This window comes from Syngnathus acus, chromosome 3 (assembly GCF_901709675.1).
Source record: "Syngnathus acus chromosome 3, fSynAcu1.2, whole genome shotgun sequence".
NCBI lineage: Eukaryota > Metazoa > Chordata > Actinopteri > Syngnathiformes > Syngnathidae > Syngnathus > Syngnathus acus.
Window position 1 is genome coordinate 10,814,203 of NC_051089.1, and position 22,720 is coordinate 10,836,922.

Sequence of the window (22,720 nt, forward strand, 5' to 3'; positions counted from 1 at the left end):
AGATGCCTATAAATAGCCATATAAAGCTTAAAACAGTACAGATACAGCTCTTTTAATCTGTTGCATGATTTATCATTACAAAATATAAATAAAACAAATTGACACCTAGTAATAATCAAGTACATTGTGTTTCATTAAATATTACTAATATCTGACTTACATTTTGTGTAAATGTAAAAACACAATCATGTACAATAAAAATATCGCGTCAAAATGTTTCGACGTGCTTAACCTTTGACACGGCTCATGACAGATTGAGTAAGAGGTCTTGTGCTGCCACCTGGTGGATAAAGCTACGTTCAGGAGATCCGTGGAAATAGACACGTGCAGAAGGTTTTTTTCGCTCTCCTTTTATTATTTCTTCAACAGACTATCGCAGGTTGGGACGTGACAAGTGTGTAGAATTAGTCTGTTTTAGTAGTACTAGACGGTGGAGCACTCTTGCGGTTGACAGAGTTAAGGTACCACTGTCTTAATCAACAAATGGAATGTGTGTTGAAAACAAAAACAACCACGCGATTAAGGATGTTTTCATTGTTCCTTCATGGACTTGAGCCTTTTTGGTTTTTGCTCTCCTGCCAGAACTTCTTCTTCAGCTCAAGCTCCACGTCGGTCACCGAAGCAGGCCCCCAGTTGGTCACCCTCTGGGGACCCTTGTGGCCTACAAACCACACAGTGAAGTATTTCAACAAGACAGTGAGAAAGTGTTCATCACTTACCTTAATGCAACAAATTCTCTTTCACTGTAAATATTTGATAGGTCGGATCAAACTACAAAGTGGGTTGTACTTTTCTCACGTCTCTATTGCTTTGTGCAAGTGTAATGGGTCTGGTGGCAATAAAAGACAGTTTGTACCTGGCTGGATGAGACGCACAAGACCTTCATGTTTGGCCACTTGATCTTTCCACTTCTTGGTCTTGTTAGTGGCTCGCCGCACATTTCTCGACACCTCCTGTGTGGTGAGAAGACAGGTGTGCAGTTTGATTTCACAATGCTCGGCGTATGATCGGCGAAATGATCGGTGCATATCATATATAAAAAAAATATGGTGCTTTTGTTCAGCTCAAGTACACAATGCCACTCATGTCCGCACGTGTGCTGACCTCATACTTCTCCAGCACGCCTTGTCGCTCCGTCTCCACTTGCTCGAGCTGCAGCATGGCGGCCTGCAGCTCCTGGTCCTTGGCAAGCCGCTCGGCCTCCAGCTCCTGCTTCTCGGCCTGCGTTTGGTACAGCGCTTGCTTCTGCTGCAGGTGGAGGCGCTCCAGCTCCGCCCTTCTGGCAGTCTCCTCCTCCAGCAGCCTGTCACAGCAATGCACTTGGTTCTCTTTAGTATGACAGGTGTGCGTGCGTGCGTGTGTGTGAGAGAGAGAGCGAGAGCAAACGAGAGAGAGAGAGACCTGGCCTGAAGTTTGCGCATGGCTTCTTCATCTTGCTTGGCCTGCCTCTCATCCTCCAAGGCTTCCTCCAGTTGACGGTACATGTCCTCCATCACGCGGACACGTTGCAGGTACTGCTCCAGTTCACTGGACTTTTGGGCCACCTGCTCCTCCATCTGCTGACGCACCTACACACACACACACACACACACACACACACACACGATAATACTAATTCTGTATTGTTCCCGTTGTGCATTTAGGGGGTTTTCATTTGGCTCCAAAAAGCGATTATTTTAAGCGCAGTTGTGCAAGACTTTGTCATTTCTACCAACGTAGTACATACAAATGACCACAGGGAAGCAGTATCCCTCTGCAAACACAACATTCCCTTCTATACTTTGTGGCTGCCAAGTTGTATTTAATTGTATTACCCGTCCGTCTCTTTAAACTTGTGTAATGGTTATGATGTTACTGAAACGATTAATGACAGTCAAGGTTTAATGATATCAAACGGCGCCAGGAAGTAATTCATTGACCTTGCATTATTTCCTATGAAAAAAATGTAATCATATGGAATGGAGGCACAATAATTAATTAACAACAAATCAACTGTCAAATGATTAATTGACTTCAATTTGTCAGGGACTCCAAAACAGAAACAGGATCCCTTTAAATGTTTGTGTGTAGTCTGTGATATTCGAGAGCTCATGGATGTGACACACACACGCAGATGAGTCAACATCATCTTTACGCTTGTCCTTCCTGGAAGAATAGAGCCACACGTCAGAAATAAACCGGGTCTGTTTGTTCACCATTTTCTCTCTTTCCAGGTCCAGTCTGAAGTGATCCTGCAGATCCAATTGAGTCTTCTTCCTCCTCTCTTCTTCTGTTGCTGCTTCAGCTGTGACCGCCTCCATTTTCTAGTCAGCAGAGTTGCAATAGGGCAAATGGTGGCACATGTTGAGTGGGTGCTTTGTGGGGAATGGCACGCAGTAAAAACACACACCACATTGATGAGTAAATTAGATATTGACGTATTTGAACAAAGTGTGAAGTGATGTGTAACCGATAAACTCCAAGATGCAGGTGGCTGTGGTACAAGATGCTATTTGCATTTGAGGTTTCACTTCCCTCTTTAGCATGTGTGTGCTAAGTTGACCGTGTAGCAGACTTAACGGACAAGAAATCTGATTTCATTTCCGTTTGGTTGACTGCACTGATGACTTGATTGACTATTACAAGAAATATGCATCGCGTTTTCAGTGCAGCACTGCCATCACACTTGTGAGTGACATTCACGCTCCAGTTAGGAATGGAATTTGTTACAAACTTCTACTTGTTTGTCAGTGTGTCATCAAAGCAGCACCTTCCTCATAGCGTCCAGCTGCATCTGGTTGCTGTCATTGGCCACCTGGAGCTGCCTCATTCTCTCGGCCAGCTCGTCGTCCTTCTCCTGCTGCCTCTGCCGGAGCTGGCGGCGTCTCAGCCTGGCCTCGCGATGAGGCGACGGCAGCCCCAACCTCAGCAGTTGGATGCAGTTTTGAATGGCTGCCAGGTGACAAAGACTGGGGTCGAGTCAAAAATGCAGAGAAAGAGCAGCGTGGAGCGAACATCTAGTACCTTGAATCCATTCCAGCTTCTTCTTTTTATCGGAAGCGCTGATCTCAAAGCTTTTATTGGGGCACTTGATGATGAACAGACACTTCTTTGTTTCTTTGTCTGGGAGAGACTTTGGAGGAGAATGATATTTCTATTATCTAGAGCAGTGCAGAATTATCGACACATTTATCTGACAAAAACATTTTTTCCAATTTAAATCAAAAACATCATGCTCACCACAGATGCTGAGAAAAGACTACTAGGAATAAATGATCATAGTTTCAAGGAATGTTTGTATTTAGGTGGTCAGTGCTTCTTCTTCCACTGCACAATATAAAACGTACGATGCGCTAAATGATTTACCTCCACACAACAGTTTTGGTCCAGAGTGATGTGACCTTTCATATCAGTAAGATCCTCACAAACGTAGTACGACATTGAGGTGGGTCGCAGCACAAACCAGCGCTCTGTCCAGTTCTTCCTCTTGTGGCCTTTTTTCATCATGTAGCCCTTTAAAGACATAGGCAGTGTTATTCAGAATTAAACTAGATTAAAATGTCATGATTCACTTTCATTTTTATTATTATTATCCATCCATCTTCTATGTTATGTTCTTCTTATTGAATTTGTTATTTATATTGCATTAGTTTCCGTGTGAAAACTTGTTACATGAGAAAAAGGGAGAAGGAGGGGGAGAAAACAAACAATTTCCTATGATGAGTAAATACGAGGAACATATTCTGCCTCAGTAGAATTCAGTCAAATTTAAGTTAAAAATGCATTTGTTCCACTTTAAGTGCTGTTTCTTTTTAAATATTTAGGTACAATGTTTATTTCACTTCTACGTTCAATACACTATAATTCAATGTCATTATTTGATTACAGATTTTTAATTTTTCGACAGTAAAGCACAATTTTAACGGTAGAACTGCTAAATGTTGCAATGGGTTTTTAGGAATAAAACATCTTCATTTTTTTATTAATATTTCGACCTTCTGATTTGCATATTTTCACGTTGGTCATATATGTGAACGTATTTGCACAAGTGGCAATTGGTGTAATAAATTTGAGAACCACTGCATCAGATAGAAGATATGATTCTCTGCACTGACAGGTCATCATGAACCACCCGGTACTGACCTGCTTCAGCACGTCCAGTATGAGCTCCTGAAAGACCTCATTGATGCCCATAGAGAGACTTTGTTGGTCCACGCCTTTGCTGAAGGCACCTGTTCCCACCAGTTGGATCATCTCCCAAACAGTCAGGCAGCCTCTCCTGCTCAGCTGGAGCTCGGAATCCCAAAGATTGCCCTCGGTCCACCCGCTCGCCACGGCCTCAATCAGCTTTTGCAGAAAGTATTCCAACTAAACACACACAAACAACTCTCAGAGCTAAAATACTAATACAATAAGACAAAGGAAACAAGTAGAAGCAAGAGCTTCTCACCTCCTCAGTCACAATGACAAGCGGGTACTTGTCTTCAGACAGGAAGTTGAAAATGCACCAGATTTTAAAAGCATCGTAGTTTGAGATGAGTAGATTATTGGTGCTGATGTTTTTCTTATGAGACAGTGTCCAGCACATCTTGTTGAACTCCAGCACATCGAAATCCTCTTGGACCTGCACTTGAAAAAGCAGCATTCAACTACTAACACTCGGCGTGACATTCAACAAATAAACATTTTGAGATATTAATAATACAGAACCAATCAAAATTGAGCATTTGTATCTCTGTAAAGACAGCTACAACTCTTGCAAAGCTTATGCAAGTGTACCTAATGACGTGTCCAGTGTTTGTTTGTGCAACTAGCCAAAGTAGTTAGAGACCTCATTTGAATTCAAGTCAGAACCCAGCGGAGAGAAGCAAGTAAACAACCTCCAAGTAGAAACCGAGAAACTACAACATATTTCACCTAAAAAAAAAAAGTGTGAATAAGAAATCTGTAGAGGGCCAAACTTCCAGCTATAACTTACTGACTTGCTTGCTCCTTTTTATCAGAATTAAAGAGGAGACTAACAAACCAGTATTAGAAGCACCTCCTACAAATTTAGCTTAAATAAATAAATAAATAAATAAATAAATAAACACTTCCCTGAAGCTGAGAGTACATTTCAGTAGGTTCATATCAAGATGTATTTAAAAAAAAGAAAGTGTTACTTGTTAAGATAGTGAGTTTAGTCAGAACTGTCCCCCCACCTTGTCAAGAATGAACATATTGAGGTAGGGCATATAGCCCTGGTTGGAAAGAGGGCCTTTATCATCATCTTTAAAATGCTCCTCAAGTGTCAAGGGGTCATGGGGGATCTTCATGACAGTGCACAGGCTATGAGACAGCACCTAAACAAGCACAAATAACATATTCATCCTGAATGTGAACACAAAAGTGCCCAAACTACAAATGTGTGAGTTTATGCAAATGCAAAAAGGGAGGACTTTGACAAGCATGACTGACCAAACAAGAACTCCATTCTCAGAAAGAAACGTTGGTACCGAGTTGCTACATAAAGTATGATAATGGTGCAGCTTAGCATTTGCAGTTATAGTTGACAGTTGGTGGCACGTTGAACATCAGTAAATATTTCTCAGGAAATCCTACAATGATTATTTGAAGATACCAACTATCCTCGTCCAACGTCTACAATGCTTTGGAATATGCTATATGTTTTAGCTTTATTCTTGGCAAAAAATAACAAAATAAAAAAATAAAAAGCATCATCATATGGAGTTTTTCCTTCATTGTGGCCTTGGTCAAGGTGGAGTGAATTATGAACAGTTCCAAATGCTGCACAAAAATGTTTGGAAAAGCCTACTAGAACATTTGAGATACTTTAAAAGCTGGCTGTTGTGTTTTTATGCCCATTTAAAATGAGGTTGAATGCATTTAGTTAATTCTGAACACAGCCGCATCCCGTCATTAGGTGTGTACACTTGTACAACCACAATATTTAAAATGTAAAACTTTATTTCCCCTCTCTAAAAATTTCGGGCTTTTTTTTCCTCGAATGTGTACAGGTGTAATGGTGGAAAAAAAGTTTGGAAACTATTTTGTCTAATTTTTTTTTTACATCACATAAAAAATACATTTGAACAAGGGTGTGTCAACTTTTTATATCTACTGCATTGTATATGTATCCGTTTTTTGATAAGCCCTGATCAATACATTATCAACATGTTCCACAAATTAAAGCCAACTCAAGCAATGGCACTCACCTTTAACTGCGACTTGGACACTTTGCCACGTTGGTCCACGTCCAAGGCTGTGAAAGCGTGCCATATGGCCTTCAACAAGTCTTCGCGAAGCCACATTTCTACTCTCTTAACTATTTGTTGGAGTGTCTGTTAGAGCCTCTTGGCTGTTTATGCATGTGCGAGTCCACTTGTGTTGAAGTTTTCCTGTCGCGCCTCCTGTCCAATAAAGCCTGGTGATGGCGCCATCTTGTGGTACATTTGAAGCAATTGTTTTTTTATTTTGCAGTCAACTCACATATTGACAAAGTAGTTTGCCATAACATTTTTTCTCAACGCAACGGATTTACACAAGTGCGTCCTTTTGTAATTAATGCTATTTGAAATGCCCTTGAAGCATAAAATCTTTCAATTCTGAGTGACTTTGTAGTTCAATTCAGAAAATGACATGAAATCGCTAAAAAAAATTAAATCCACTAAACAGGAAAACACTTTTGATGAAGCCAATTGCTACTTGATTCCTACATGAAAAGTGGCTACTTTTATTCTTATTTTTGGCTTAGGTCTGTAAAGCTTTAAAGAAAACAAAAAGCTAATTGATATAGCCTTTAGTTCATGTAACCTAAATATTTTCCAAAATATTTTTGAGATGCACCTGTATGTATTCCATTTTGTTGAAGAACAGCACTGTGGTGTTTTACAAATAAAAAAGTGCCAATCTTTTGATTTTTTTGCCAGTCTATGAAACATCAATGTACATCAAGTTCGAAAACGAGTTTGGGGACAGGATTGTCAGTTGGCCACCATAGAATGGACATTTTGTTTGTGTTCATGCTGAGGTCTCCATCGATGAAAAACAGATGCAGTGGGATAATCAAAAGCGATCGTTCTTTTATTTCAAGTACTAGTGAAAATTTTTCTAAAGTCAAACTGATGTGGCTATACGTGTGCCAATGAGTGTATAATACAAAAAAAAAAAAAAAAAGCACGCTTGGACACACATTCCCTTAGCTTTTTGTTTTTAATATGTTGTTATATAGATGGTTCATCCATACACCAACCAAAAGCTTGAGACCTTCACGATAAGTCCAATTGTACATGCTTCAGTAATGTAATCAATTGTACTTTTCAGTGCTCAAACACTAGTCCTGTAACCATACTGTACACCAAGAACATTTTCCTCTTGCAGAAATATCTAAGGTTTCCGAGTTGCCTCCCCCCCGATCCGCTCTGTATGCAGACAAGTAGCTGTCGAGACAAACTTACAGCTGATTTCATTTTAAATAGTCTTCAATTTCTTAAAAAAAATGCAGTCTGATACAGAAGGCTAGGAGACCTGAACAATATGAAAGTGCTAGTCATTAATTTACAGAGATCAGGCATCACACATAGCGCTATGAAGTATCCAATATGCTACATATGAATACAGCTGTTGACACCTTAGAAATGCCTCTGGTTGCTTTTTCAAGGCTACTTGAAAAATCAATAACCTTTAACTTGTTTATAAACATTGGTAATAAACCGGACCGGCTTATGATGAAAACAACAGACCACCACTACCAGAGGTATATTCTTATTATGGCCATGTGGCCAAGAGAGTGATAATGTAATATTTAGTCCCAGTCTCAATTTAAAGGTTAACCTTTCAATTTTGTTTTAGTGGGGGGGAAAGCCTGGAGAGTTGTCTTCTTGACAACTCTCTTCACTGGACTCCAGAAGACAGTGTTGTTCAGAGCATTTCCTCTTGTATCGTGCTCAAGTTCTTGGTTTGTTTTCCCCAGCCATTGGTTGCATTTTGGTTGCTCTCGCGCATCTTCTCGTGCTATTTCCCCCATTTGATAAGATTGAAGAATGACTGAGAAGAACCAGTTCTGGAACCACTACTTAAGGGAACAACACAAGCTTTTTTTTTCACTTCACTACAATCAGTCACAGAGTAATAAAAAGTAGAGAGGGTGACTCAATTCATTCCGGGAGTAGTGCCTCCAAAGTCAAAACTAGGTGGCACCACTGGCGCTGTGAACCTGTATCCACCATGTTTCTCGATCATCTTGGATTCTGCAAGTTGAGAATAGAAAGCTTGGTGACAACTCTGCGGATTGATTCATGTGTCCCCTTTACCTCTTGAAATCTGACAGTGCACTCACCGTGTGCTGCCCGTCTCTGGTCTGCAAGTGTGCCAATGTCAAGAAGCTGTTTGCCTTGTTCTTCATCGAGTACTTGAGTTAGTGCCTGATACCACGCAGGGTCGCGCGTCTGGATACCTGCACAAGAGGGAGGACCGATTGTGAGCCGTGCAACTATAGGGATTGAAAGTGATACGACTGTTTGGATTTGTGTGACCGCCTTACTCTGTAGTATGGCTTTAAAGATCTGATACTCGTCCACCAAGTTGTCTTCGTCGTCCACAGCTGTAGTGTAGCCCTCGAGTGCGGTCTCCTCCGCATCATCTTCCTCCCAGTCTTCGTCGTCTCCGTCCTCACCTGCTTGCTTTGCAAGCATCTCCAGGTATTCCTGACTTTCCTCGTCAATGTCGTCCTCATCACTGCCCAGCTCAGCTACAAACAGAGCAAAGGTTTAAACCATCAGTCGAAACACCGCAAAGCTTCCTCGCAGAGGTACTGATACCAGTAGTCGTGCAACTGAAATACATATTAGGGATGGGTCCTTAACCTTCCGTATTTGAGCCGATTCTGTTCTCATATCTGGTACGGTACTCAAAAAATTGATACCGGTAACTCAACTTTTGGTACTCAGATTATTTAAGTACAAAATATTTTTATTTAACTTTTTTCAAAATATAAACATGAAGTTAAAACAGATGAGCCAAAGAGGATATCGTAAAATTATAAGTATATCATTTTACAAGTAGTAAAGTCCAAATACAAATTACAAAACATTTAGTGCGAAGCCAAGGTGTTTGTCCAAAGAGCAACGTTAAAACGGTGGTAGAAAGAACAAAGATAAATAATTATCTTAGCGTTTATGAGCATCCCTTGTGCACTTTTTCTTTCAAAACGATGAGTTCAAACACTATTACAAAACATTGGGATCAATTAATCATCTGAATGTACCCAACAGATTACGGGATTTGGAAATACGCTTTCCTCAATACATATGAAATTATAAATAAAGTTTTGAAACAATGTTGGATATTTTAATGATGGTAACGTGATTTGATTAGGAAGGGGAAAGACGGACTTCTCATTGCTGGCGCTGGGCAGTGTCAGGCGACGTGCCCGGTTCCTCGCACAGATGGTCCAGAAAGGTCTTCCCGGTCGGAGGTGTCTTTTATTTCATCCATCGGAGCGGGGAACCTGGGTACATCGCCAGCCACTGCCTGGCACCAGCGGAAAGAAGTATCTCCCCACGCTCAAAGCAGGCTGCCATTGTTGCAGTAAACCTCATATTGTGAATTTATTTGTGTGGCTTGGCAGTGGGCAGCAACATGCTTGGTCGATTCTTGCTATTTTTAGTGTGGGGGAGCCTGTGTGAGTGAGTGGTATAATTACACTCATGTGCGTGTAGTGCTGTGCTCAAGTGCGGCGTTGAAAATCACCAACTGGTCTATCGACTCACACGGTCACCGCTCAGAAAGACGGGCTTCCGAACTGAAACCCAGCATTGTTTGATTTCCTGTGAGTCATGTCTGCCGCAAGATTGTGATTGATATAAATTCTAAAACGTAACTTTGTTTAATTACCTTCATGCATGTTCATTTAATAACTTTTCACATTTGCATCATATGATAAAATGAAATGACAACCTGTACAGTGTCAACTTAAAACAGGTTTTCACCAGTAAAATGGCATTCCAAAATGTCAATGTAACTGAAATGTTAATATTTCATGAACCTTCCATTTAAGATCAAACAAAAAGAAAAAGTGCATGATGTTCTCAGCTTCAGCCATCTCGCTTATCCTGAAAATTTTAATACATACGCATGTTCCTTATATAAATTCACCCACTTTTAAATAAATTTCTTATTGTTCACAAAATGTTTGTTTCTGAACAATATTCAGTAAAATAATACAGATTGTGATCAAAATAAGATGTAATGGCCTCACCAAGTCCTTAAGGGTAAGTATTTGGACCCTGGCTGTCTGAAAACAGTGGTATCAGTCCATCCCTAACAATAAGCCAATGAAAACGCTCAAACGTACCATTATCATCGTCATCATCCCCGTCATCATCATCGTCGTCATCCTCATTCTCGTGCTCTGCTCGGCAGGCATATGCCCGCTTCAGGCCATTAAAGAGCAAAATGGCTGCTGGAAGGAGCTGACCGCCAACCTGGTTGATGACTTGGGGTCTGTGTTCCAGGTCAATGAGAGCACAAAGGCCCAGGATGCACATCTTCCTGTCATGGAGGCTGTTTGCAGAAACAGAAAAGATGATCTGGACATCACTAAGACCAATGTGTCTCACAGAACATCCTCCAAATGCTTATGACATACCCAACCAATCACGAGCACTAATTAGGTGACAGTTAACTGGATGCCAGTGAAGCATGTTTTTGCGATGTGGGAGGAAAACAGAAAACCTGGTGAAAGGCGAGCACTAGATCACATGCATAAAAAATGTTTCAGAGATTTGAACCCTTTGTTTGTTTGTTTTTTTAAAAACAGCGGGATTAAATGCGCCAGTCTGAACGAGTGGAGAATGATAATTAGTGTGACACAGCAACATTTGAATCGAATGAACAGTACAAGCTAACACAATATTAGGGATGTTCAATGCCAATTTTTTTTCCCCCAGACAGATACCAGTACGCCGTTTAGTCGTCAGATACAGACACTATGCACCAATACCACCCTCCTCCCAAAACATCCAAAAAAAAAAAAAATAATTATATGCCAATATAGCCGTTTCCTTAAAATTGCATGAAATTCACAGCAATGTATAATTTCTAGTTGATCGTAAACTGCCACAATAGGCCAGCCGATACTGTGAAATTAGTTTGGTATTGGCACTGATAGCCGGTAAACGTCATATTTGTATTCAATTTAATGGGATTGATTATATTCTTCCCTTGAAAGATGTTACAATCCGTCAGCTATGCTAGATGTATTGAGTAATTCTTGATGTTGAAAGAAGGCCTACCCAAGGAAGCAGTCGACATCTTTGAGCCACTGGGTGATAAAGTGGTTTGTGATTGGCTCCGTATTATTGGGGAAGCGCAGATTCTCCAAAGTGTTGAGGAGCAAAGGAGGGCTATAGTAAAGGGCGGCAATTGCCACCTGCAAGCACATAGTCCTCAGCTCACTGGTCTTCACCTCCCGTGTCAAACGCTCCAGCGCAGCAGCAACAAACAAGGGTACAACCTGAAATTACACCAAAAGAAAATACTTAGGGATGGTATATGCATTGTGTTGACTCAACTTTGGGACGGTAAACGTCAAGCGCACTCTTGAAATGTACATAAACCGACCTGGTCAATGCCTCGACCTTTGCACTGCAGAATGATTACTTCCAGAAGCTTGGCCGCATGGCACTCGGGATCTTCGCCTGGATCACCTGTCAGGATCTTGTTGGGGTAAAAAAAAAAAAAAAAAGTTAAAAGTTGTGTTCATGACGCAAATTGCTTCTTAAGATTAATCACTTTGCAGCAGTTCACCTTTTTGCACATGTCATACATGATTTCCAGGTATTTGGTGTCTGAGAGAAGGGTGTCTGTATCAACTGTTACATAGTTGTGGAGGAGAGGCATCATGTCTGGAATGGAAACAAGCCTTAGTCAGACAAAACTGGTTGCAATCGCCGTGATATTGAAAACAGGAGACACCCAGTGTGAATGTGGTTTATTTGTGACCATTGACAGGTGAATGTTGAAGGGTGAGAACCTGTGAAATAGTCAAATCCATCCTGTTGGAAGACTTCATACACCAGTGGAAGGAGCTGCCACATTTGCGGTGACACCTGCTGGCAAGTCAGGCTGTGAGCCAATGACAGAATCTCCTCGTAAAACTCTGGAAAAAGTCCAACAAAACCAAGCATGAAACATGCGAATAAGTGTCGAAGCAAGGAGAAGACAGAATGTGGCTGAACAGGAAGGACTGGCCATGCACGAACTTACCCATTACATGTTGTTGCAGAACGGTGGCAATCACCTGCAGACAGATGCCTTCCAGTTGCTGTGTGATCTGCACAAGGTTAAAAGGCAGTTGAGAGTCAAATCAAGATGTGAGAGGTCTTGAAAGTCACACTGACATTTTATTGTCACATAATAAGCTTGCATCAGACCATACGGGAAAGGCCTTTTCTGTAAATTCTGGCCATGCAACATTAAAAAGGGTCAAAGTCTTTCGTGTATTAACCTAGGTTTCATTAAAAAAAGATACAAAATAAAAATATATACAAAGCAATACATCTAAAAATTGTGTAGGCAATAAAATCATGTATCAGTAATTCAGAATCAATCAATTGAATTTTGAGTTCTTATCAAGGGAACAAAAAATGTTTTACTGAATCCATTCACTGATGACGTTTTTGTTCCATTGGTAAATAGTACTGTTTTAGTATGTTTCGCACTTATTTTATCACAGAACATGATATTCTGTGAGACTCGATCAGTCAAAATGCTTTCGAACAGCTGTCAGTATGGGGAACATTACACTCATCTGCACATCAGATATTTGAAGTCTGTGTGAGAACGTTTCAATCTCTGGGGTGGAACACTAAAGGATGGGAGCCACCAGTTTAAACAAACATTCGTGCATTTATTGTATCGGAATATTCGTACTACTGCTTGTGCAAACACAGATGAACACTTGGGGAATGAAGTCTTGATGAAACAGTCAAGTCTTTTCTGGAGGTTAAGGCTTTGTAACATCTAACAGTATTTTGGCTTTGTGTGCGCATGAGCTTGCGCAGACACATTGGCAGTGGACCCTGGAACGCTTTGTAGCGACTGTCTGAATGAGTGATTCAGGACATTGTGAGAACACAGCGTGTTCCGAGAGTTGGTGGGCGGCTTAAGTGTGTTTGGCAGAAAGGCGACAGCAAACCAGAGGAAGTGGCACCAAGATAAGCCTAGCGTGTGCTTGCGACAATGTGTAGGCAACCTGCTCAGAGGCTTTTCTGCTCACCTCTTTGTGGTCCTCCACCACACTCAACAAGGTGTCAATGGTGTTGAGGATGCCCATAGCTGTCACAGCCTTGTCATCTCCTCCCTCTTCATCAGGCCCAGTCTGAATTACCTGGTTGAATGTCATAGCCTGCCAGACAGCAAACAGAGATATTTGTGACTGTTTGTTCTAAGTACGGTTAAAGATATCAAATATTTTACCGTTCGCCAGTGAAGGTACTGTTGAGTATCTTGAGGACATTACAATATATGTTAATTAATATATATGTATTAATCGTTTCATTCCAAAGTTGGAGAATTCATGTCTTTTTTTGTTTTTAGTCAATTCAGAGTGCTGCCTTATTCTAAACACAACCTGAGAAACCATGTCTTATAGCTTAAAAAATAAAAGCACGTGCTTACCAGGTGCTGAGTCATCTCTACTGCAATCGGTGTGACCTCTTCGCTGTATTCACAGATCATCTTCTGTATGACGGTGGTGAGGTCGTCATTTTCCGTCTCCCTGACAATATGCAGCAATGCCTGCATCACCGGCCGAATGAAAGGGGTTATATATTCTTTGGCTGGGGGAAGAAAAAAAATACAGCAAATACAAAAAGATCAGAACAGAAATGACTCCTAAAGTATATTCTGTACAAGACTCATAGAAGCAGCATCTTTGATTACCTTTGTCCTGGTTACTGATAAGAACCTGCAGGGCAATGGCAGCCTCCACCTTCACTGGCATCTCATTGTCATTGATTAGACAGAGGCGGGTCAGCTCCAGAGCATTTTGTAGGTTCTGGTCACTTTTGAACTTCACCTCACAGAAATATTGAATCACCCAGCAGGCCTATAGTAAGGTTTAGAAGGCAGGTATACCATGTTAAAAAAAAAAAAAAAAAAAAGGGACTTACACAAAATGTCATATAGGAAATCCAGCAAGATAGTATTGATTTAATTTAGAATTAATCACAGCATCAATTACATTAATCACTTACTCTGGCTCTCATGTAGCCCAGTTCACTGCGAAACAGGGGGAAGACGTAACTCTGCAGCATGAACTCCATCTGGTCCTTATAAACCTTTTTCTGTGGAATGGGAGGTGGGAATCATACTGTCATGGTACGCAAAGTAAAATGCTTTAACAGAGGTTTCCTGCATGGTTAAGATGCGAAACTTCTGATTTTACTGGCCGTGCTTATCATAAAAATGAAACCCTAAATTACATCGACTACATGCGGTTTCTGGAACATGAGGAATAAACCGGCTTACATTGCCGGCGAGTTGCACAACAGACGTACGGACTTAAAACATACGTGTATGCGTGTACACACTTATTTTCAGCGTGGGGGCAGAAAATAACAAAAATGCAGTGGAGAAATCAATGCATTCAAGTTAGTAGGCTCAAGGAAACGGCACATACAAGTACTACCAGCTCAACAAAGACAAGTATTCCTTCCTGCGCAGAACACAAACCAATACCTCGTCACTCACTGATAACGCGATGGCCCATACATGCTCAAATATTTGGGTTAGAAAAGGGGTGACCTGGCAATCTCGTTCGAAAAATCAGAGTAATGGCATGTTCTGTTTTTTTTTTTTTTTTTTGCAAGAGTTTACATTGCCTTTAAAACCCCAATACTACCAATATTCGGCTTTTAAAAGGGTTATTGGCTACATGTAAACGCAGTCAGTGACCTCTAGAACCATAGAAATAAATGGTTAAATGATAAGGATTCAGTTCAAAGGGGGAGTTGACAAAGTAAAAATGATTATGAATGAAAACTTAAACTGCAAGATCCTTCTAGGTCAGTACACGCCTTCAGAAATTATTAATTACCTAGCCACTCACATTTCCAGTTTGGAACCTTAATTTAAAATAGCGTGAAATTAGCTGCGTCAGAGGGAGGACGTTTCCCCAAGATCTAGAGACCATGTCGCTTTTAAAGGTGGGTTGGGATGCAAATTACCTTGAGCAGGATCTCAGCCAGAGAGCCTATCATGTGGAGGGCACCGTCTTTTTTCCTGGGATCAATGACAGGATCAGTGAGAATCTGGTAGCAGAAGCCCATTGTCTTTTGCAGCACCTTAATAGAGCAAGACAAATACTCGTATTAGTGCCAAAAGAGGGTTTAAATGGGTTTCATTTAGCCATTCAGAAGATTTTACCAAGTACAGAACACTCACTAACAACTCAAATCAGGGGGAAAAAATAAAGCCAGATAAACTGACCTCCTTTCGTTTATTGCAGGCTGTGAAAAGGAGCGTCTGGGCGGCTGTTGTAGGAGAAATGAAGTCCTCGAATACATCTGAAGTGGTGAAGCGAACAAATTACTCATCAGTGAGTCACTAAATTCTTCAAAGAACACTGCCTGGAGCTCTTTGCTTACCAAACTTCATGCGAATGTACTCATAGGGGTCATCTTTCCAGCGCTCCTCATCAGCGTCTGTATAACACATGAGGGGGAAAACCACGTCCTGAATGACGCCCTAGAGGACAAAGACAGACAGAATGATGGTAGTGTAACAGAAAATACGCAAACATCACTGTTTAGGGTCTTACATATTTCTTACTGTGCATTAAAAATATGGTTCAGCAGGGGGAGGCAAACTTGATCACTCAAATAAATGACCAAAGCAACCACTTTATAATCAAAAGTGTCATCTATGAAATTCATACTTTCTTCCAACGCCAATTCAAAATTGTTAATCTGTTGGCTGAACATTTTTGCCTCAGGATCCTGACAGTAATTCACATTGATCGCGTACCTGAATGTGTGGTTTGAGGTTTTTCCACGTAAGAGCATGAGCTATCCCCTGGTTGACGTAGTTGAGCGTTTGCTGGAGTACTCGGGGAGCCACATATTGCTTTTCCTTGAACTGATATAAGACTTTCAGCAGCACCTAAAATTAAAACAAATGAACTTCAATATCATTTGCAGTCCAGCATTTAGCCTGTCACAGTGCCTGGTCCATACCTGCTGTGCTGCCACTGCATATTCCTTGAGGAAAAGATCAGCAAACTCTGTGTACTCTTTGGTCGTGTTGCCCGGGCTTCCGTATCTACAAATTAGATTAACTCTTAGTGTTTGAAAGTGACTCCCATGACATGGTTAAAACTGTAATGAGATCTGTACCTTTCAAATAGCCGAGTTAAGATGTGAAGGGCCCACTTCTTACACTTCCACCAAGGCAGCTCGGGACGCTCCTCTTCATCAACCTGCATCGTCTCCTAAAGCAAAAATGGCCAAGCCGGTGCATAATGTGGAAATTCGAGGCAAGAGATCATTTGAGATTTTAATGCGACATGAATACTCGGGCGCTCACCGGGGGGACGTCTCTATCCACCACGGTCTTAAGAATCTCCATCCATTCTGTCAAGTTTTGTCTGTTGATGAGTTCCAGGGGGAGGTTATACTGTGACACAGAGGAGAGAAGTCACTAATAATCCTCACCCAGATTTTTACTAACTTCAACACAGAACACACTCTTTAATTTCTGTGTATGGGTCTTGATATTCTGCCCAACATGCAATGTAAGAGTTTAGATTGTGTTATGTGAACAAAAACAAACAGAAAATATATACAGAAAATACAAAACAAGGACGCAATACAATACAGTCACCTTTAAGTACCGGTACACACTGTACCTACATATATTCAAACATTCAGTATACGTACACCGTGGACAATTTACACATTTATAGACAGACACAAATCAACTTTACACTTACCCCATAATATAAAATATCCATCATTTTCAACACATCCTATCGCCGTTATTTATTTCCTATTGCGATAATGGTGGCCCACATGATTCTTACGCGTTTCAAAAATAACACCCTTGCTGGGCCTTGTGTTTGTAGTTACAATAGAATCTAAACTCAAGCTCTCAATCATTTTCAAATAGCCCTGGCGTAGAGATGTTATTACCTGAAACAGGGCATAGAGGATTTTGAAGATCTGTTTCTGTACGAGTACAGAGTCGGTGGAGTGGTCTGGGAGAAGTTGGATGAAACGGTCTTTCAACATGGGCATGAAGATGTGCATGGCAGCCACCAAAGGCTGACGTTCCTCAGGCTTCTTGTATCTGTATGACATGGACAGTTCAGCCTCGAGTATGACAGTGGCTACCTGTCTGATGATGCACTGACTCACTCGTAGTTTTTCACCAGCTGGTAAAGGCAAAGCAAGATGCCCAGCCATCCTGCCCTGTTTTCCGACTGAAGGTAAAAGCCAATTTTGTCGACAATGGTGGTCCACTTATTGGGGTAGTCGTGCTTGATCATGTGGTGGATGCATGTTGTCAATTGGACCCTGTCAATAAAAAATTGATTGGTTTAATGCTGTGTAACAGAGAATTGGACATTTGAATCTTCAGACCTCCAAGTAGGAAATGACACAAGGAGTTCCTACTTCTGATGTTGGGGCAAGCAAATGCATCTAACCCTCCACAGACATGCAGTAGTCCAACTAAAAGATTTCCTAAATGTAGCAGTAAAAGGTACACCAGGGCTGCAGCTATCAAATAATAACAATGACCTAATTGACTAATATAATTGCAGTTTATAACATGCATGAGGTGCAAATACTATTTTGGTCTTATAAATTGGCATGTTGGTTTGGAGATACCGTCACACAAGCAATGGTGTGGAACTTCTCTTGTCAAAATAGCTTCATCTTTGGAAGATACCACCAAGTCATGGATTCCCTACAACTGTGCACTTAGCTGCAAGTTCGGTCACGATCTACTATTGCTTAGTCTTACTGTTTAATTTTTCAATTTGCAAACCAACGTAAATAAAGGAAACCTTTGGCTGATTTTTTTTTTATTTGATTGTATTAGAGAGGATTTGTGATCCAGCCCTGCATGAGAAATAATAGGCTCATCAATCATAGATAGAAATGAGTAGGTGGGGGTTGTGCATGTTTCTCAGTGCAGCCCAGTACCCATTGCTATGACCGGTGATTGGTATTCAGTGTAAATACCAAGATAGCAGATGAGTGTGTAGTCACCTGATGCGCTCAGGTGAGTGGATTATAGCCTCCACTATGGTGTCCCGAATGAATTGTCTGTCTTCATCAGGGATGTTGTTGACAGTCGTCTCCGTGGAAGAGCCATCTCCACTACACCAGTGCTGAGTTACCATGTTCTTAAGGTAAATAACACCTATGTTGAAAGAGAATTAAAAAAAACAAAAAAAAAACATGTTAGACAACAGGACAATTGACAATGGTCAACTGTGTGCAAGTACCCAAGTTGGCTAGGCAATGAAAATTCAGCCTTTTAATACTGACAAAATGGAAAACTAAAAATTACAAAAAATAGTGATGGTGGTAATCTTGTCTCTACTTTATTTCAATATTGACAAATTCATCAATTTGGAAAATATATATTTTGCGTAGTGATAATGGGGATTAAAAATGATCCAATTAGACAAGCTAATTTTGCACGACTGATTATCAAAAATAACAGTCAGTATGAAACGAGTAGTATACGCTTCCTTGTCCTGGCCACTCCTGTTGCCATGCCACTGCTGTATTAAGCAAAACAACCCTGCCCAAAATTGCTGTACATACCACAGAAATTTTGGCAACCACCTCATTGATAGTTGTATCAATTCATGACAGTTTCAAGCTATAATTTATACATAAATTGTAATGGGGAAAAACTACTTTAAAAGCTGCGCACAACTTGCGCTCCCAGATTTCATTTTGATTTCAGAGGCTCTACTGATCCATACTGCATTCAAGTGCCAGTAAAGAGCTTTTAAAATCTTCCCACATTAAGTAGCAGAGTTTGACTGAGTGGTAATGCTTCAACTTATTCTTTTTCACTGACCTTTGTGATTTTTACGATAGATTTAATCCATTGCGTTACATTAAACACAGTTGAAAGAGAGGATACATATTATGACACCAGAGACTCACCTGCTTGCCTGACTGGCAAATCCAGCTGATCAGTCATGGTGATGCGCAGCAGTGTGGATAAGAAGTTCACCTGGGTGTGACCCTGTAAATTGGAAATAAATACATAACTCATCATTTGTACACAGAGAAAAAACAATATTGTCCCCATCACCTATCTATTCATCCATCTTTTGTGCTGCTTATTGTTATTAGGATCGCAGGTGTGCTGGATCTTATTCCAGCTGGATTTTATTTCAGCAGACAAAATGCAGAGTACATACAGGACAAGACGGCCCAGCCTTGTCTATATGTAGCCTGAGATTGGCTGCCATTTAATAAAAAAAAACAAAAAAAAAAACACTCCCTGATTAATTGAATTTCTGTCAGTGACATGATGAAACAGCTCAAATTGATTTGTAAATATAATTTATCTAAATGCATTCCTTTTGCTACAATCACGCTCCAACATGATCAAACTCATGTTCTACATTCTAACATATCGCACTACTCGTTCAATCACTACTTGGCCATCTTCCTTAACAACAACAAAAAAAAAAAGCCCATGACTAAGCAGAGGTCTGTATTTAGAAACTGTGCACTTGAGCAGGACTCTATCCTCCCCCAGACGTGCTTTTGCTAGCTGCACAACTTGATGACAAGCATAGAATTTCTAATGACAAATTCGGACCTGCCGCCAGCCGCATTATGGGAAAAAATAAAAAAATCACAGCTATAGCGAATCACAACTAGGAAAAAAATTGGTAGTTTAATTATCAGGGAATAAGACAACTCATATTTGATTACAAAAATCACATTAGGACATCCGTCAGGTCAAGTAAGATTGTATTACCCTGACGTCAGCAAAACAGCTTAGAGTTATATGATGTACCGGTATTACAAAGTATTGTGAAATCTCACCATCAACAATGATGCGATGCCATGTGTTTTTTTACTACCTGTATTTTTAAGAGACCACACTGAACGTGATGTGTGCAGTATTGTCATTCCAGCTGAACTTTACAGTAAAGATGATGTACGTGTTGAAAAAGAAAGTGTCATTATCGCGTGAAATGAAATTAAAGTGACAAACTTTACACAGGACTTAAAACAATTAACTCAACACACCTTTGTGCTTTCCAGCACATGGCTTTAACTCATCCACAACTGTATTAACTGCCTAGACAATAAACCATTTCCTGTTTTTACACTTCTACATTTTGTGAGAAAGATCTTTAATCTGTGAAGCAATTTTCTATGCTAATCAAATAGTTTTCCATAATGACAATGAATCTGGACACTCCCTGATTTCCCAAATGAATGAAAGATTCCATTGATTTTACTTTTGTTTTATATTTTTGATGCGTTTTGGTAGTGAAATCAGAATTTGGTTATCAAAGTAGCGACTATAACACGTCTACGTTTCGAGACAATCTGTCTTCTGTGAAGTACTTTATACGGGTATTTAAAAATGGGAATTTTAATATCGTGACCAAAGTGTACATTATTCACTTTCGTTACGCAACTCCAAAAAGTCAACAAGTCACCATATGGGACTAACCAAGTAAACGACGTTAGTTTATAAGCCAAAACCTGCGCCAGTGTGGGAAGAAAACATACGATTTAAAACGACAGAAGAGCCAACATAGCCGCCGCACGAACCGAAGACGACGTTAGTCAACTTCGGTCAAACTCGCGTATTCAAACACGTACCAAGAGATTCACAGGAAATCCTTATTTTAACATGTCATCGTGCAGAAAGAATAGCGAAAATTCTGGTGGTATATAGTGAAGACAAACTATTTCGACGTTGAATCGACATGTCATTGCTTCTAGGCTTGTCTGTGACACGTGAGCAGCAGCAGCAGCTAAGGAACCCCTTGCTAATTTAGCTCATCGTTAGCCGAAAAGCTCCCGTTTGTCTTCAATGCGTTAAATGGCGACTATGCCCCACGTCTTTTGAGATTCTATACATACGGTTTACTTATCACTAAACGTGTACGTGTTTAGATAACGTGTCTCCATTTGGGAGCGGTAGGGTTGGTTACACACAACGAGGTAGCTAGCTTAGCAATATTAGCCACACAGCTGGCTCATGATTACGCTGGTGATGACCGAAGAACGCAAAACAATACAATATGGGACGAAGGTTACCCGCCATTACGTGGTGTGGTGTTACAAAAAAGTGAAATGTCCAAATGTAACAGTGGGACGATCACGGTGACAAACGGTGATCCTGCTTGCGCGATCGAACGATCTTGATGTTGTGAGCCGAGGCCCGATGTGAGACCGCGCCATCATCAGCCACGAAAAAGCCCAAGTTGTAAACCTTTACCTCGCTGAGTTGTCTCTCCGCCGCTTCTCGCAGATTGGGGTCCATGGTGCCCCGCAGGGCCTCGACCAAAACCTCAGGATCCATCGCTGGGGAGGGGGGGGAGAAAGAAAATCTTGCTTGCTTGGTTAGGATAGAGGCTGTTTTAGATGTCTTATCAGCTCCCAAGCACTGCGCACATGGACGCACAGCTCTCCGGTTACCCGGCGCGAAAGGAAGCAGCGAAAGAAGTACCCGGATAGAACAGCGCCAAATGTGTGCAACCAATTTCCGGCTGCCCCCGCAGGCCTCTGGGACTTGTAGTTTTTGGTCAAATTTCAACAAATTTGTCAAATAACCCAAGTTTTACATGATTTCCCCACAAAACCAACCAACTATTGAATGAACCTATAGTTACGTTTTGGCAAGCTGAAAACATATTTGTTCCGTGTATGTGTATCAGTAGCCCATGATCCTGCAAATGTTGTAGTTTTCTACCGGATAACTAACTGCTTGTCACGGTGAGTAGACTGCTGTTGGAAAATGGGCGATGGCACAAAAAAGGATGACAAATTTCAAAGTAAGTGATGTAATATCCTTCATGATGCCATTGTAAAGTGTCTTGTGAAAACATTAGATGACACCTTGAAGCAAAGAACAGCGGGGAAGTCAGAGGCTGGATTGGCTCTAGTCGTAGGGCTTCATGTATTATGTAGCGCTAACTCTCGGGAAATGTGAAATAATAATGAAAATGAAAAAAAATTCACACATTATTCAGTTCTTTACCCATACTTTCTATTGTAATGACATTCAACTACTTACACGTCTCAATCGAATGAAATCATTAACATTCTGAATATTCAGGACATCACCTGTTATTATTGTCCACATTCGAAATGACTTTCACTCCAAAAAAATATCAATGTGAATAAGATATTCTCTCCCCCCCCCCCCCCCCCACCAACAAAAATCAACATAATTGCCATTAAAAACGAATCATCTTACACATTGCAAATCGTTTTTGAGTATTTTATATTTTAGAATATGCATTGGAATATTATTGGGGGTTTCTCCTTTTGCTTACTTTATTCATCTAAAGTTTTTGTTACAATACCGGTAAAAAAAATATTGAAAGATGACTGGGTATAAATAACCGGGATTTACCAGTACGCCAAATTGTCCTAGTAGTGAGGACAAAGCGTACTGGCACGTCGACCAGAAACTGGATTGTGGATCATCTCAGTGATCGTATGTCAATGGGTGC

At 40.7% G+C, this 22,720-nt stretch overlaps 2 protein-coding genes and 1 long non-coding RNA gene across 3 annotated transcripts; 1 reads left to right on the forward strand and 2 right to left on the reverse strand.

The window, feature by feature from the left end:
- Window positions 1-332: 332 nt before the first annotated feature.
- swap70a (switching B cell complex subunit SWAP70a) lies at window positions 333-6,356 on the reverse strand. The gene is made up of 12 exons (XM_037248187.1): window positions 6,195-6,356; window positions 5,181-5,321; window positions 4,430-4,603; window positions 4,123-4,347; window positions 3,346-3,492; window positions 3,004-3,112; window positions 2,750-2,931; window positions 2,196-2,303; window positions 1,402-1,568; window positions 1,105-1,303; window positions 857-953; window positions 333-661 (listed from the first exon to the last, which is right to left on the reverse strand). The coding sequence occupies exons 1-12, from the start codon at window positions 6,288-6,290 to the stop codon at window positions 543-545; spliced, it is 1,764 nt and encodes a 587-aa protein (XP_037104082.1). The 5' UTR covers window positions 6,291-6,356; the 3' UTR covers window positions 333-542.
- On the forward strand, window positions 2,820-4,692 carry LOC119120927. Its single transcript, XR_005097590.1, has 2 exons — window positions 2,820-2,953; window positions 4,097-4,692. It is a non-coding gene; the product is annotated as an uncharacterized LOC119120927 (long non-coding RNA).
- An 816-nt stretch (window positions 6,357-7,172) lies between the features above and the next one.
- On the reverse strand, window positions 7,173-21,727 carry ipo7 (importin 7). The gene is made up of 25 exons (XM_037247302.1): window positions 21,481-21,727; window positions 19,170-19,251; window positions 18,255-18,408; window positions 17,397-17,555; window positions 17,172-17,328; window positions 16,567-16,656; window positions 16,377-16,471; window positions 16,218-16,302; window positions 16,009-16,143; window positions 15,630-15,729; window positions 15,472-15,548; window positions 15,210-15,326; window positions 14,238-14,327; window positions 13,924-14,089; window positions 13,660-13,820; window positions 13,259-13,387; window positions 12,247-12,313; window positions 12,014-12,139; window positions 11,788-11,885; window positions 11,602-11,697; window positions 11,274-11,494; window positions 10,334-10,542; window positions 8,522-8,728; window positions 8,318-8,434; window positions 7,173-8,228 (listed from the first exon to the last, which is right to left on the reverse strand). The coding sequence occupies exons 1-25, from the start codon at window positions 21,562-21,564 to the stop codon at window positions 8,131-8,133; spliced, it is 3,120 nt and encodes a 1,039-aa protein (XP_037103197.1). The 5' UTR covers window positions 21,565-21,727; the 3' UTR covers window positions 7,173-8,130.
- Window positions 21,728-22,720: the final 993 nt, after the last annotated feature.